The sequence below is a fragment of the Dysidea avara genome, chromosome 10 (assembly GCF_963678975.1).
Source record: "Dysidea avara chromosome 10, odDysAvar1.4, whole genome shotgun sequence".
Classification (NCBI taxonomy): Eukaryota; Metazoa; Porifera; class Demospongiae; order Dictyoceratida; family Dysideidae; genus Dysidea; species Dysidea avara.
The window spans coordinates 25,773,960-25,791,226 of NC_089281.1; the positions used below are offsets into that span (position 1 = coordinate 25,773,960).

At 38.2% G+C, this 17,267-nt stretch overlaps 2 protein-coding genes across 2 annotated transcripts in view; one reads left to right on the forward strand and one right to left on the reverse strand.

The window, feature by feature from the left end:
• Nucleotides 1-4,361: 4,361 nt before the first annotated feature.
• LOC136236346 (uncharacterized) lies at nt 4,362-13,600 on the reverse strand. Its single transcript, XM_066026490.1, has 22 exons — nt 13,340-13,600; nt 13,185-13,280; nt 12,989-13,070; nt 12,023-12,357; nt 11,847-11,892; nt 10,396-11,105; nt 9,638-9,736; nt 9,014-9,133; nt 8,728-8,877; nt 8,603-8,679; nt 8,369-8,546; nt 8,141-8,287; nt 7,679-7,870; nt 7,543-7,620; nt 7,180-7,251; nt 7,104-7,126; nt 6,907-7,046; nt 6,520-6,574; nt 6,380-6,465; nt 6,202-6,329; nt 4,600-4,684; nt 4,362-4,537 (listed from the first exon to the last, which is right to left on the reverse strand). The coding sequence occupies exons 1-22, from the start codon at nt 13,496-13,498 to the stop codon at nt 4,512-4,514; spliced, it is 3,084 nt and encodes a 1,027-aa protein (XP_065882562.1). The 5' UTR covers nt 13,499-13,600; the 3' UTR covers nt 4,362-4,511.
• A 34-nt stretch (nt 13,601-13,634) lies between these two features.
• LOC136236345 (U5 small nuclear ribonucleoprotein 200 kDa helicase-like) overlaps nt 13,635-17,267 on the forward strand; it is a 30,814-nt gene continuing 27,181 nt past the window's right edge. Inside the window, exons 1-2 of the mRNA XM_066026489.1 lie at nt 13,635-13,786; nt 13,910-14,073. Coding sequence (XP_065882561.1) covers nt 13,742-13,786; nt 13,910-14,073 — 209 coding nt within the window. The 5' untranslated portion in view covers nt 13,635-13,741. The remainder of the gene's footprint in view (nt 13,787-13,909; nt 14,074-17,267) is intronic.

Sequence of the window (17,267 nt, forward strand, 5' to 3'; positions counted from 1 at the left end):
GAGACATTTGCTATAAATGTACATTGTTCATGTCAACTTTTGTACACCAACACCTCGTATGGAAGTTATAACAAATGAAATTGTTAAATGTCTATCTCATGCCCATGGTAGTGTGATACCAGAGACACTTTATGAACACAGTGATACTGGAAGGGCTCATGACTTCCTGCTCATAGAAATTTAGTGCATTAAATTTGGTGTAGCTAACTGCATGATCTTACAAGGGCCATGTACGTATCATTCAGTACTATATATAATACGGATTATGAGATTTGTGCTTTTCCACGAAGTAATATTGACAAAAAAACTATTCTTACAATACCTTCATCTTGGAGTATTTGCTACCTAGAATCAAGCAAAAGCATGCCTTGACTGACTGATGCCTCAACAAATAATTTGTGACCCACTGAGCAAAAAGCTGACTAGTTTGTATTTTTCTTGAGGGGTTGCCAATACCCATCCCCCCCACAAAACCCCTAAATTGTGTACGAGAATCCCTTAAAATATTTAAAGATTTCAAAAATCGTTATTTAATTCAATTAAAATTTTTATAGCTAGTGTAGGTAATAGGAAATAGCTGACAGGGGATAACAGGAGCCACGACAGAGACAAGGTGTACTTTGCACAGATTAATAAAACATCCAGTAGTCAATTAACTACTCCAAATAGCTAGCTCAGTCATTGTCAAAGCCATCCTTAAAGCCTTGTCATGATTTTAGTCACCATGACAAATCATTGATGAATATATATAGCTAATAATAGTTCTGAAATTCTTAACTACATTCACTACCAGTCACTTGTACCCATGGATTCTAAATCTAGTTCTGTACTCGTATGAATTAACTGCATGACTATTAGTATTAAGTTTGTAAACAGATGGAAATGAAAATGTATTTTATATGTGATTTAAGGATTTCTAAGATAGTGTGTAAGAGTCCCAGGTTGTTGGCAACCCCTTGATTATTCTCAAACCTCTTCTTATTCTTTGTTGAAAAACTCATTGGGCTATAGAGCTATGACCTGGACCAAGTGTACATCACTGGTTATTGGCTCCCATAACTGATTAACTAACTGATTAATTGGCTTAATGTATTATTTCAGTTTACATTTTTTCAAACAGTGTTTAATTAATCAAATGTGCTGTTTGACAAAAAAAGGTATAAAATGTGGTTATCAAACAATAAACAGGCACTTCAAACACTTGTTGTACCCTTTATGACAATTTACACATTCTGAGAACAAATTTTGAGAGTTGATGATGCTATTTTGAAAACAATCTTAATCCCAAGAAACTTAGGTTCTTGGATATTGAATAGCTTACTAGCTCTGTAGGAATTTTGATAGTTACAAATGTACCACCTTTAAGAATACTAAGTCACTTCCATACCAGCAGTTGATACAATTGTGACCGGGATCAAGAATTTTGATCGTTGAAATTTTGCCTTGATCACTTGATTACACTTATAAAAAGAGCCTTGATTCTTGATTAGAGTTGTGAAACCGGACAGAATATCGTAACCAATTACTGAGCAGATCATAATTGTCAGTTATCCGGTTAACTAACATTTTCTGCAATCTTCATGCTGCACTCAACAGAGCAATGTTGTTAAAAATTCGCGGATTTGCAAACACTCCAAAAATGTATTAGACTATATGGAGATCTAAATATTTGAAGGATAAAATTTTCACTGGTAACCCCCCAAACCGCGAAATCAGCGAAAATTTCCCCCCCGAAATGTTTAGGCTATACCCCGGGCTATACGGTATCATGCCTGTTCATACATCATTAATCTCTCCCAGTACTCACATTCATTTGTGTGACTGATTTTTCTTCCCCACCTCGTTCCTCACTATTAAACGAGCCCACTATGTTATACCACAGATAGTTTTGCCATATAGTTTCGCGTTACTGATTTCTATGCACGGCGCTTATCGATTGGAAATTATAAGTGCCTGCTTCAAAAGACGAAAGAACAGGCGCTTATAATTCCCAATTGATAAGCGTCGTAGAAGTAGAAGCCACCGGAAGCCACCATAGATAGTATCATAGATCCTTTACACCCGTATATTCTCCACACCGGAGAATATACTATCTGTGGAGCCATCTGACCTTCCAGAGCAAGGACAAGGTCAAAGTGGATTTTTTTTTTAAAGTTCAAAGTAGTAGGGCGTAGTACTCCAAACTTTGATGTCTGGGTTCAAATCCCAGTTGTATCATTCTTTTTTAATTGTACCATAGATAATACATTTGATCGTACCATATATCATACTTTCGTTTGATCTGTGCTTGGTAATACTGAGGATGATATTGTTTGTAAGACTGGCTTCCTCTCATTAATATAGCAGAACTAAACCTAGCTACTTATCCTGACTTCAACCAGAGCTCAATTGCAAGGCTCAATCTCCCCATAGCAGCACAACTCAGCAGTTGAAAACACAAAAAGCCCATTTCAACTCATCTCTAATGTGTTGTTCATATTTCTCCCATTCCGGCACAGGAACAATCAAGAGACCTGGGCTGCGAGTAAGAGGCTGTAAGGGAAGTTCAACTCTCACATTGGCACACACTTCAGTACTATGGATAGAAACTGTAACTCAGTCATTATGGCAGAAGATAGAAAATCCACCGGTTGTGCAGTTCAGTCATCGCATATGTTCAACTGTAAATCGCAGCCCTTACAACACACAGGAAAACCAAAGGGGATCTATACCGCAGATAGATATGGCACTGGAAGATAGACTTGTGAAGGGCAAACTCAGCTTATGTCAGTGCTCATCAACAAGCAATGCAGACAGTCAGGAAGAAAGGATCCAGGGAGAGGGGCGCACCATCAAGATGTAGGAGGTCAGGGAGATATTTAAGGAATTTCTATGAGGATCTCTAGCTTCAAGTTAAAATTAATGTAGCTAGTCCAACTTTGCAGAGGTGTGTGGTGTGAGGAGACATGATATGTAAAAAGATCTGTGCCATTGTGAGTAGTGGACTTATTGTGGGACTTGGAAACAACTTCTGCTAGATAGTCACCCAGCCAATTTCATTTATACATTCGTGCTGCCTCCAATACCCTCTCTACTGTTGGAATGGTGACATATTCAGTGTGCTGCAAAATGCTTTCTTTGTGGGTGCGCTCAACCAAATACAGCTCTTATCTTAGGTGGCTGTCCTGTTGCCTTGTCTCAAGAATGCTTCACATATCAACACAATCAGGTTTGGCTTCGGGAGTTTTAGTGCCATGTGTGTTTATGCAGACTTACCAAGTATGAGAAGTTTTGAGAGCTAGTAAATCTCCAAGTCTTGTCCAAATTATAGTATGTTCACGTTGAGCTGAATCCTGAAAAACGGCTAAAAATTAAAAGTGGATTTTTTCTCAACAGAGTGAACATTTCAGCCAACCAGATGATTATTGGTAACAGCAAAAGGTGTCAACAACAGACACGTATGGTTTGGCTCCAGTACAAGTACTGGAAAGGGCTGTAATGGACAATGTACTTATATGGCTTCCCCATAGGAAATGTATTGTGAGAATTTTGATTTGCCATAAATATTATGTCAAACATTTGAACAAAAAGATTTTGAAATATTTTTAGCAGGTTAAGCAGTACTACAAATGAGCCAAATTTCAAGATCATGTGCAATTGCATCCATGAGTTATTAAATGTTTTTGAGGGTTCAGCTCAACGTGAACATACTATAGATCGTTTAGGAATCCCCTCACATTATGACATCATTGAGCTTAGTGTTCTGTGCCACTATTTGCCATCATTATTGACAGTACTGTTTAACACCATGAATTTCATTAATCAGTCAATCTCAAAGTCACAATGTAGGAAGCCTCTTTCACTCTACCAAACTGAAGGAAACACATGGCATTACACCGACTGTACTATTAGCTATTTATCATAAAATATTTTTAAACAGAGGGCTCTAGATCTGTTCCAGGTGGTTGTAAACCAGTCAGCATGATTTCTCTAGGGGGTTCTGGAGGCATGCTCCCACAGGAAATTTTTTGAGGATTTAGCCTTCTCAGGTCAATTTTACACACTGACTGCTGTTAGAGCAACTGACTGTTCTATTAGAGTATTTCAATTTTTTGCAAACTAAAAGCAGAAAATTATTAGGGAGCTCCAGCCCCCTTTGGGTTGCTACACCATGTTTATCGAGTATTTATTTACTGCAAGACAGTGGATATACCTGTACCCCTTCTAAGGTACTGTAGACAGCATGAGGGCCAGGCGAAACCACCCTAGCTGATCTATCTAGCACCAGGAGCTAAGCGCCAATAAGCTCCTACCAGATGCGACTAGCTGGCCCTATTAAATTGCAGTCTTTTACCACATATGCTGTACATGCATATTAAACATATTTTTAGATTCGTAGATTATGTTTCAATCACATAAAAAGTGCACATATATAAAATGTACTATACAACTGTCTTCTCACAAAATACATAGATGGGGAAAATTAAAAAAATGAAACTTAAATTTTCATTGAATATACAATACAAGTGTATTTAAGCTTTTGATACATTCGGCTTTGCTATAAGGAAGAGAGAACCAAAGCTGAAACATATAAAATGTGCATCAGTAACAATAACTTACTTTGCCAAATTTGGAGATCTCCATTGGCTGCACCCATGGCAAGAAAGTTTCCATCAGGTGAGTATTCCATACAAGAAATTGATGTCTACACACAAAGAGAACCATGTAGCATGAGGAAATACAGTACTTCTCTTTACATAAACAAACACATCAATCTTAACATGCAGCATGTTCAGTGCTAGAATTAACAATTGGACATTGGTCATTCTCTGACCAACTTCAGCACTAAACTGACCACAAATTCATTATGGCTGAATATAAAGTTTAAATGTGCATTTTCAGTGGCGACGTAATTACAAGTACGCAGAAAAATTTGGAATTTTCAGCTAGAATAGGGACCATTAGTACTGAAACAGTAGGGATATAACACTTCTTATTGTTTTACTGTGATTATCAGGCACTACTCCAACTTGTTTCAATACTTTTTATCAATGTGCTATGGTCCCAACTTTAGTTGAAAATTCCAAATTTTTCTGTGTATTTGTTTGTTAACTTTTTTTCTAAATAATTATTATGGCTGGTGAACCCACATATATCGCACCTGAAATGGTACCGCGCGCCCCAATCATCGTCTGAAAAGTGAAGCATCCATTACGCTTCTTTGTCAGCTTTGTTCAACCAGTTACGCAGCATTTCAAATCAAGAACTGTTTGAAAAGCACCTCTGCAATCCACGCATACCGAAAGAAATGGTGCCGCGCCCCCCGGTTATATCAATTATCGTCTGAAAAGTGAAGTATCCGTTGTCGGCTATGTTCAACCCGTTACACAGTAATACGAATCAAGAACTGCTTGAAAAGCATCTCTGCTATCAAAATAGCCACTATGACAAATACGGATGATTTCCGTTACGAAGGGAAGCCATCACGTGCTATCACCAAATCGACACTTTTTGCTGTCAGCAAAGATGAATGGGACACAAAGGAGGACACTGGTAAGTCCATGAAGAATGCATGGTACGCACTGTGGCATGCCAAAAGGCACATCTCGGACTGAAGCGATGCAGAACAGTGAAAAAATCAAGCCCCTAGCTGCAGCTGTTATCGAGGTACGCTTGTCTGAAAACATCAGTCAGTCAGTCAGTCAGTCAGTAGAAAATTCCGTAGCGACTTGTTGAAAGCATTCTGAAGGCTTTTAAGGGCTTAGATTTACCTAACCAATACTGCCTTAACGTCGTCAGGAAAAATTGAGGCTGGTTTCTGGGTGATGCTAGTTCGTGGGCCACGCCTACTCCTTTGTGGTCCCTACTATACAGTTACTATCGTACTGTATGACATGCAAATATTATTAGATGGTGCATCAATTTGTGAACACTCACATTAGTTGAGAAGCATACAGCCAAAACATTTACACATCAAGAGAGAAAAACCTTTTGAATGTGTCATTAAAGTAAACAGCTAGTATACACAAGAAATACATCATTTGAAAGTTTGTTGATACACCTGTAGCTAAGGTGTGTTTATGCAAAACTTAGTAAACAACAGCTGTGATTACAAAGTTGTAAGGAACTAGAAAAAACAGATTCCATTTTCACATATATGAATGTTATACAGACTTTAAGAGATGATCACTTCATATGTGAAGACATTAGCATGCAATTTACCGTCTGTGTTTCCAAGACAAATTGTTGAGCTCTTGATGTCAAATTGAATACTTGGACAGTGCCAGACTCCAGCCCAGCACACAACTGCCTCCCATTAGTAGAGTATGCTAGACTAGTGACGCTAGCACCTGCAAAGGGTGGTGATAAACTGGGAGTGTAAACAAACTACAAAAGTTACCTTTAGTTGAAGAAAAACTAGCTATAACTTCAGCAGTTTTGCTATTGTAGACTTTAATTGTGCCTTGGCAAGCCACTGCCAGTTCCCTGAAACATTAAGAGATACAATAGTGACACACAACAAAAACACAAACTACTTACTCTGCTGTAACAGTGGAGAACTGTATAATAACTTCAACATCAAATCCACCATGTCCTAGTATAATATATATATACAGAGTTAAAGACACTTCATCACAAATATATGTTACTCCTACACACACACACAACACACATACGTATACAACATACACTCAAAGGTGACATTTGACAATGTGTCCAAAGCAATGTGATGTATAAATGCTGACCATTTTCCCACCAATTTCTTTCAATATTGGTTGGATATATTATTGTGTACTTTTCAATTGGGAAAACCAATAATAACCTACATTTTCTATCTTCTAAAAAATAAACAAAACAGCCCACCAATCATTTTGACCCTTGTTTCTAGTACTGATAGTATACAAATATCATACACCCATAACTTACCTGTATCAATGGTTTGAATACACTTGCACGTCATCCAGTCAAATATACGTATCAACTTGTTCCCTTTAGGATGGAACAGTGACCCCGGCTGGATCACAGTAGCCAATAGATGAGAATCAGGAACCTGACTAACTACCATCCTGTAACAAGTGAAGATACCACAATGACATACACTAACACAAATATGTACTACTTACGCGTATGTGGTTGATTTTCCATCCTAGAAATTAACAAAGTGATCATTAATACACTATTTGTAGCAGTAACACTTACCACCGCAGCACTGAAGAACTTTTGACATGTGCGCAGGTACAAATTCTCACTCAAAACTGGCCACAACTTGATCTAATAGAATTAGATAGAATATCAAACAGTGCACAGTGAAGCCACATTAGTAATATGGGACAAAAGAGTAAGGCTTCAGTAACAAGACAGTTCCTTATTAATTGAAATCATAGGTACACCTTAACTTTATTTGGGACACACTTGATGAGATGGTCTTTAATGTGAATGGACAGTTGCTAAGAAAGATTTCACTCTATATAGACTACTTACTTATGCCCAACAGTGAACTATACACAACATAATACAAGACTAAACTTATGCTGAAAGGTACACATCATATACAATTCTTACCGATGCTTCCTCGTCTTCAACATCAGCTGTGACTAAGTGTCCATTAGGTGTGAACCCAACCACGTGTAATGCCAAGTCCTACAGTTAAGGAATAGGAAAGATAATGTTCCACAAATATGATGTGAAAGCAACACACTTCTACAATAGCTTCATAGTCTTCATCAGTATCAAGGACACTTCTTCTCCATGCCTCCATACTTGAAGATAACAACTGAATGGTGGTGGAACCAACAGCCACAAAAGTTCCTTGAGCCGCGATACTTAAGATGGTATTGTCAAGCTGTACAGTTCTCTTGCACTCTGCTCCAACTATATCCCAGAATCCGACCTACACAGATTTTACTTCATCAGCAATTGCATGCATCACATAATATGCAGACACAATGTCCACCATCCAATCAACTTAGAGCATTTATATTACTTCTTCTGGTAATTGCATTTATTATCAATGACAAATTGTTATTCCAAAAAGAGTGGGCTGGTTTACACAGTAACCAACAGACACATGCACTAAAGGTTTTGGTAGTGAAAAGAAATGTCAAGGAATTTATCCACTTGGACTCAGTAAAACACATACAGTAGATATGTATGGCATTACCTGGTGATCTTTTGAGCCAGTTACAAGCATGTTGCCATCAGAGAAACACATGCTAGCAATTCCCTCAGGGTAACCTGTTGCTATGGTGTGCAGACTTTCATACGGAACTCCATCTTCTTCAGGTGAAGGAGCCAATAAGTTGTATACCTTCAAAATAAATCAAATGTTTTAACCATGATTGTGGGCACTGTAATATCTTCACTACATGACTGTAACAAAATCTCTTACCTCATGATGCTTATTAAGATAAGCCAACTCAGCAGGTGTATGGTTTTCGATCGTTTCTCTGATATCTGTCTTTGCATTTTTATCTAATAATAGTTTGGTTATTTCATAGTGACCGTGCTGTGCGGCTTCGTGTAGTGGTGTCCGCTTACTACAACCTGTTGAGTTAACCTCGGCTCCACTATTGTAAGAATTACAGGTAAATGTATGGGTATTATAAATTAACAAAAAACTTACTGCTCAATTAGAAAACTGCTAATTTCTAGATGCCCATGTTTACATGCCTCATGGAGTGGAGTATTTCCCTTCCAATCCTATTAAACATTTTAAAAAGATGTAAATTTATTTTATTGCTGACTAACTGTTTTGTTTATTTCTGCTTCACTGCTGATGAGAAGTTGCATGACAGTAAAATTGCCTCTCTCACATGCCCAGTGTAACAAGGTACCTCCGTTGCTTGACTCAGTAGAATCAGGGTTAGCACCGCAATGGAGTAATAGATATTCTAGAGCCTAGATGGATAAGAAACAGGAAATTCAAAATGTACAATACATTAATTGATGACAACACAACCCTATAAGCTTTACAGCAAGTACAAGTTAAAATGTATTCATAGAATTATCTACAGGTACACTGGCTTATCCTAACCTGGTAGTGGTCATGAAGGAAAGCTAGAAAGATTGGTTTGTGAGGTGTTGTTCCTGACGTGGCCATCTCAATGTCTGCTCCCATATCAATCTCACTCTGAATAGCAGCTGTATCACCATTCTGTCGGTGAAACAACAGGGATTATTTCTTTAGCAAAACTACTGAAACCAAGAGTTCATAATATAGTAATGGGGCCCCCACTACTATATCATGAACTCTTGCTGAAACGTGTATACAACACATCTGTACACAGTAAACAAGCTGAATGTAAATTATCATCGTCAAAACATCAGAGGTGGTTTTAGGGCTTGAATAAGATTAAAAGGTGTTTGCTTGTTGTTTGTCAAGTTGGTGTAGTTTTACAATGACAACTGAAGTGTGCCTGTACTCAAGTTACACACGAACTGTTTTTGGCTTTTACATTGAATATATTTTTATGTTATTATCATAAATGCTTGAGTTGTGGGATGTTTGGTGAATATGGTGACAGGACTTGTCATGTTTTAACATGCAGTACATAATTCATGGATATAAGTATATCTGCAGACTAAGCCCACATTCACACATACAGGTGTACATAAAGAATCAAGCTACACTGCTCATGCACTAACATAACCACTGTACCTTGCATGCCAGGTGTAGTTGGGCGAAGCCATCTTTGTTCGTAGTCAGTGGGTTGCTAGTTGAAGTTGAGAATTTGCCTCTGATCACCTTATTAACGCTCTGTGAATGGGTGGTGTTAATATACACATGAATGTAACATGTATGCCATATGAAGGATATGAAGCAGGTGTACATGTGTTTGTGTACATAAATTCTCTGTGTGTGCACCAAGTGCAGCATAACGCACACAAAGTGCTCTACTACCAGAAAGCTGTGATGATTTATCAACTAAGTCTACTGTGAGGCAGAAGGACATCATCTTATGGATCAATACAGGTCTTTTTTACCACACAAAAGACTACTATCTGTATGCAATGAAATAAAAAGGGGGTCAAGCCTCTCCGTTAAATTCATCTACGTACTATGTGTACACAACAGGGACACAGCAAAATATTCTGCCACCATTAAACTTAGCAGCTGATTTAATAATCACTTCACATTAATCTCAGAGGACAAGCTTTATCTAACACAGTTTTGACTGGAGATGGTGATCAAAGCCTTGGGATCTACTTGCTCTATACACAAAGTAATTCAGGCCTATACACATATGACAACAATTCCCTAATGTGGTACAAATACACAATGTGTACAGTAGCTACTGGGCCAGTCCAATGTTGGTACACACCCCAGGATGTTTACAGAACAATGTTATTCTGAATTGGGTTAAATTGTACATATATATATACAAATATATGCATGAATAATAGTTGGGTACTTACAAAAGATGATCTTCGGCCTGGACGAGGTGATAAATTAACTGGAGAGCTCATGCCTACCGGTGAGTTTAGTAAGGCAGACGGTCTAGGACTTGAGCTAGGGTTTATAATTTGAGAAGGCCTTCTTAGGTCGGGAAGTTCTGTAAACACGTCATCATTGTTATCGATGTCATCAAAGTCACTTTTGAAATCTATTTTTTCTGTACTTTTCTTTTGTGGTAGCTCTGGTGTAACAACAATAGGAGGAGTGTTAGTTCTATCAATGTCTTGCCAAGCTTCTTTTTCAGTGACTTTGTCTTCAACTATATCACCAATAGTGTCTGTAGCTATGCCACCATCTGTGACATCTTGAGACGTTTCTTTGTCACTAGCTTTGGCCTCAATAGTGTTACTACCTGTGTCAGCTGGTATGGCCTCAGCCGTGTCATTGGTAACAGTTTTTATGTCAACAGGCTTGTCATCACTACCATGAGACACTTCAATTTCAGACGACTCTTCTTTGTCGCTGACAGGATTTACATCATTCATTTTAATGTCATTTACTTCTGGGACTGAATTCAGTTTCTCTGGTAAAATCTCAACAGTTTCTTTTGGTTTTTCTTGTGGCTTTTGAAGCAGAGCTGGTGAATCACTGTTGGGGGTTCCATGTGGATCAGGAATGATTTGAGATTGTGGTCTAGAGCTACTAGTACTTCCTGTGCCATTACCACTGTCTGTGAAAGGTAAAAGACCAGATAAAAAAAATATAGAGGGAGACCTTAAATAGCAAAAGGTGTGAGTTCAGTTTAACCAAATACCAAACACAGAAATGGAGTATCACCATAACAACATGGAGATTATACCAGGCCATTATTTCAAATGTGTAGGTTACCACCAAAAATGGAGGGAATAATAAGACCAAGCCATTCACCAAATATGTCAACAAGGAAAGGAAGCCAAGTCAACAATTATACCATATGCTAGATCATATGGAAGTGACCATGAATTGGTTTAACATTAACAAATCAATGAATTAGTTAAGGCTCTTTCACAGAAGCAACTATTGACAGACAGGTACACAATTAAATAACATTAAAAATGTAACTCAATGCAGGTCCAAAAACATTCCCAGACGTGCAGTCTCATAAGTGGAAACACTTCATAAATAGACAGGAGATTTCTTATTCCTCAAACAAAGTAAAAACAAAATGAAATTAAAAGAGCAACTTGATCCAAATACTCGGACATTCCTAGACATGGATACTGGACATATACACACTCTCACAAGTGAAACAACACAAGAATTGAAAGTGTTAAAAAGGCTGTACATCCAAGCAGCTGTTAGCAAGAAAATACAATCAAATAATCTAGACATTCTCATAGCATGCAGAATACAACACTGTAGGTCATGATATCATGGATAAGCAGAAACATTTACAGGCTCAATAGATCAATTGACACTTGAAAGGACTCACCAAGACTAGTGGCTGAATGTCTCTTCTTCGTTACAACATCATTTGACTAAAAAGAAGAAAAACACAATAACAAACAAAGGCAGGTTTCTGGAGACAGGATATGCAATATGGTCAGTATATCATCTTGTGTTTTCTAAATCAGTTGACATAATGTACTGTTGTGGTTTGGCATTTACCTTTGTTTCTGTGGTTGGTGGTTCTGTTAAAGGATTAAGATACATAACATGAGGTTCAGGCTTAGGATCTTCTCTTGTGCTGCTGGATGAGGTAAGTGTAACTATTTCTTTTCGCTGCTTTTCAGGTTGCTTTTCTGGCAACTTTATGGATGGCTTGTCAGGTGGTTGAGGTTCTGGTTGAGGTTCTGGTTGATCCTGTTCTGGAACTTTGGAACACATCGAACATCCAGTTGCATCTCTGGCACCTCCACAACAACTCCAGTGGTTCTTTGCTGTTAAACCAAATGCTCCAGGATGGAATTTAAACAGCATTTTATTACCACAATCACTACAACCTGAAGAAATGGGAAGAAAAAAATCCTTAACAGTATACCGCATACATTTAATACCTTATCTATTAGACAACCAAATCAAACCAATCATCATTTATGCTACATAACCACTTTTAACGGCCACCCAAGAAGAATTGCAAATCCACTATATGTGTAACCACCCCTACACAAAACAAGGGGGCAGGACAGCCACATGTGCCATCTTTGGAAGTACTATGCATATGCATAAATGATGTGCTTTAGTTTCAACATCACAAACATGGCTTTGTTGGACGTCAAATACAATTCTATATTTTCATTATTTCATAGCTGTATAGCTACACAGAAATAATTGCTGCTATGTAACAGTACACCTTACTTCCCTTCATTGAATAGTTGAAACACTCTATTAAAAATCGTGAAGAGTATAAACAAATAATAAGATCACATCCCAATGCATGTCCCCACAAAAACAAATTGGAAAATATTGGTAAACAGGACTATTGGATTAAAGTGAATTAGGTAATGCAACCTCATCACATTTTAACATGATGTCAACACATCCTTAGTAACCATCAACTAATACAGTAACTGGCACACCACAGAACAGATAGCTACAGACAATAGGTGACCACATTAAAGCCACCAGACTTACATTGCCTCAGTGCTTTTATCCATGACTCTCTCTCAAATTCAGACGTTGCAACCATGTACAATACTTCAACATTGTCCCCAACCTGAATATATGTACAAACAGTCTTAGCGAGGTCTTAGCTTTAACACAGTACTGTGCATATGAAATAGCACAATAAAAGTCTAAATCTGAGACTCTGCAACGGCTAGCAGCTTACCTGAAACATATTAGACTTCTTAAATATCCCGTACGGGATCGGCTCCACGATCAGTGCCCTGCTCATGTGAAAGGAGCCCTTTGCAGGCGCTGACAACTATCATAAAAATGTTCTTTATGACAAGCAAACTAACGAACAAGTTGTGCGAAGTTCACCTTTTTCTTCGGGTCATAATAGTCCAAATTCTCGCCCTTAAGTTGAAAGTACCGCTCCTGAAATTTTAACTTGGCATTATTTTTGTGATGCTGAGCTCGTTGCCTCTTTGTTAACGTGCCCTCCTTGTAAAGATAAGGTAGACCTGAAAACGATGCCATACTGCTAATGCACCACTCTCTACAACAACGATCCCATTAAAATGATCAGCAATTTCCGCGGGGTTAACTAACGTAATCCAGGAGGGTGTGACATAATAAATAATCCTGTCTCCAATTATTCAATTGATAGTCGGTATGAGGTGATAAATATGATCGACAGTCGTGCGTAATTGTGAGGTAATTTCGATTGTGGTTTTGGCCTTTCATTCACTGCGTTGAGTAAACGTTGATTGGAAGGTCGACATGGCGGAGGACCACGCCAGGTCTCAGCAGTACGAATACAAGCAGGTAAGCATATCTAATTTAGCTTTTTGACTTGGCGCATCTGTTAAATGTATTTTATCACGTGAGGTTGTTCTAGCCTCGTGGCTGCTCCTCAGATCTATCTCACCCAGTTTTCTCCTTCTACAGACATCAAATCTTGTTCTCCAAGCTGACCGTACGTTGATTGACCGAAGGAGCAAGGATGAGGCGACAGGGGAGGTCCAGTCACTGGTGGGACATCTTCTGGGCACTAAGATGGGAGACAAGTACGAGAGAACTAAACCAGCAAACCCTGAGCAAACTAAAAAGAAGTAAGAGTTGAATGTCAATTTTTTTTGTGTGTGAAGGAACATATGACTGTCAAGTAAATTGGCAGCATATGCAAGGGGTGGTCACTTCCATACCGCCAATTGTGCTTGCAACCAGGATCAAGAAGTTTGATCGTCAAAACATTGCCTTGATCACTTGATTACATCTTTCCAAGAGCCTTGATTCTTGATCGTCAACCGTAAAAGCTTAGTAAATTCTCCTGTTACCCAAAGTTAGCTTTCAAAGGTGCTTGATCGCCACTTTTGTAGATGCCTTGATTGCTTGATTCACTGCAAAAATACCCCTTGATCACTTGATTAAATCTTGATCCCGGTCACAAGTACATCAATTGGTGGCATGGAGGTGACTACCCCTTGATATAAATTGTAATTTGTAAATGAATCTTATGCATATGATGTCATCATTCACAGTGTATTATTGCACTGCTTGTGAATATTGTGTATATGTGATGTTAACCACTAGTTTCCCAAATGAATAGAATCACTGTTCTGTAGCTGTGAGTTTGTGACATGCAATGCCGACATGCTTTACACAATAAATACAGGTATTTATGCAAATACTTTGTGACTTCATCTACGATGTAACACTCTTTAGCATAATCAGTCGCTACTTACTTTATGTGAAAAACTAGAAGACAATCGCATAAAAGCTTGCATGGTTGTAAATCTGGCCGGCCCACAGCTTTTTAGTTTTACTATCAAGTATCGCATGAAAGATACACATTTGCATAAGTCTGTGTTGTCCCACCTCTGCATACTACTGTCAATTGGGTTTGGAGTGCAATTCAAGCGAGCTAGGCAGCCATTTTGAATATCTGGAGCGTTGCATTTTAGACGTTGAAAGATTTTGAGATGGTCAGCAAGACCCCACAAGTGTTGAAAGTCACAGTGTTTCTCCTGGTAGTTGTGAATTTTGAATATAGTTGCTTTTATAACAGGTATACAGAATTTTCAACTAGAGTAGGGACCATAGCACATTGATAAAAAGTACTGAAACAAGCTGGAGTAGTGCACAATATTAAATCACAGTAAAACACTAAGAAGTGTTATATCCCTACTGTGTTCAAGTATTTCTGTGGTCCCTACTCTAGTTGAAAATTCCAATTTTTTTGTGTACTTGTTTGTTAACGTTTTGGTAAATAATTATTATGACTGGTGAACCCACGTATACAACATCTGATATGGTGCCGCGTGCCCCAGTTATATCAATTATTGTCCGAAAAGTGAAGTATCCATTACGCTTTGTTTTTGGCTATGTTCAACCCATTACACAGCAATACGAATCAAGAACTGTTCAAAAAGCACCTCTGCAATCAAAATAGCCTCTATGAAAAAACGGACGATTTCTGTTACGAAGGAAAGCCATCACGTGCTACCACCAAATCGACACTTTTTGCTGTTAGCAAAGATGAATGGGACACAAAAGAGAACACTGGTAAGTCCATGAAGAATGCATTGTACGTACTGCGGTATACCAAAAGACACCTCTTGGGCCAAAGCGACATCAAACAGTGAAAAAAATCAAGCCCATAGCCTTAGCTGTTATCGAGCTACACTTGTCTGAAGGCATCAGTCAGTCAGTAGAAAACTCCGTTAAATAAAATTTAAAAAAAATATTCCATAGCAACTTGTTGAAAGCATTTCAGGTTGGTCTGAAAGCTTGTTTGGGCCTAACCAATACTGCCTCATCGTCATCAGGGAAACTTGAGGCTGGTTTTTGGGTGATGTTATTTGTGGGCATGCCTACTCCTTTGTGGTCCCTACTGTGGCCAGCACTGAAAAACTGTTTTCTTAGAAATATAAATGTTGAGGTAAGATTTAATCCACCATAAAAAAAAAAAACAACTAAAAATAACTGCAGTCAATCACCTAATGGTTGATTCAGTTCACAGAAATGCTTACAGACATATGTAATAGTGATGTCTGAGGATGAATGTGATGAGATTTAGCCCATCATTTATTACATGATAAATCAAAACAACCTTTAATTGATGTAGCACTGATGACAGGTATGCATGGATCACCATTAAAATAATTGCATTACCTTTGATCAAATTTCTATAAATTTGGAGTTAATCTAGTGAAGGTTTAATAGGATAGGAAATGACTTTGTATGTTAATGTTATGGACTGGTGCTGCTGTGAATTGACATAATTTGACAAAGTTTATGATTTGCAAGCTTAGTTACTTAAAAGACTTTTTTATCGCACACTATTCCAATTTGTCACTGATATGTATTTTCTACCATGAGGTGTTGGCCTAAGTAACTGTTTCCACCAGTGATGGAGGAGACTGAGGGAAAAATGTGGTTAATTTGTGTTACCCATCACCACTACAGTGTAGTATATTTGTAGGGGACGGTCTGGTTTTCATTAGACTGCACCGATCTTTTTTGTTAAACCTTCACAGCAGGCTAGGCTGTGGGTGCTTGCCTGTTTTCCTGAAATTGTTTTCCAGAAAACGCGTGTTGATATTATTTATCTGTCTTTCTGCACCTACATGAGCATAATGAAGGCTGTATAGAGTCAGTGCTAACCTTTCAGGTAGGTGGGCTTTTGTGTTTACTCAGAAATACTAGCTATAAGGTTAGATACACCATTTTCCGGTTGTTATTTTAGCACGCTTACGAGGGATATGACTAAAATATACGCATGATTCACGAGAGTGTATATTTAGTCATATCCCTAGTAATCGTGTTATAACTGTTATATTACATCCCAGTGCGTGGGAGTATCAAAGCGCCGCGCTGGGTTATAACTACCATAAAGCTAGACAGAGCGGCGCTGCTACTGTACGATATAACTTATCACCCTGTTGCGGAGCCACTCAGTCTCTTTCGTGACATCATAATAACCGCGACTGGCATTGTTTACCAATGGAACAAAGAGCCAAATAAGGAAATATTGATACAAAACACACCAATACAGCACTTAAAACTAGCTAAATCTTACAAGAAAACTGTTAATCCTTTACACAATAACCCTACAAGTTACCAATATGATAGTTTAACAAATGTCAAGAATAGTCCGTGACGATTTTCGCTCCAGCAATCACTCCCAACGGTCACTATGGTGAAGAACTAACTTCCTCTAGCTTCATCGTTCTATCTCGGACTATGGTAGCCACTTGTTGGTCTTTATTTTTCTCTTGCACACCACGCGACACCACCATACCAA

What these genes read in the sequence shown, in the direction of transcription:
- LOC136236346 (XM_066026490.1), bottom strand. Translation starts at nt 13,498, where the DNA reads ATGGCATCGTTTTCAGGTCTACCTTATCTTTACAAGGAGGGCACGTTA. An exon ending in ACTATGAAGCTATTGTAGAA is followed by an intron (nt 7,621 to 7,678) that starts GTGTGTTGCTTT and finishes CCTTAACTGTAG; the next exon opens with GACTTGGCATTACACGTGGT. An exon ending in TTGTCTTGGAAACACAGACG is followed by an intron (nt 4,685 to 6,201) that starts GTAAATTGCATG and finishes CTTTGTGTGTAG; the next exon opens with ACATCAATTTCTTGTATGGA.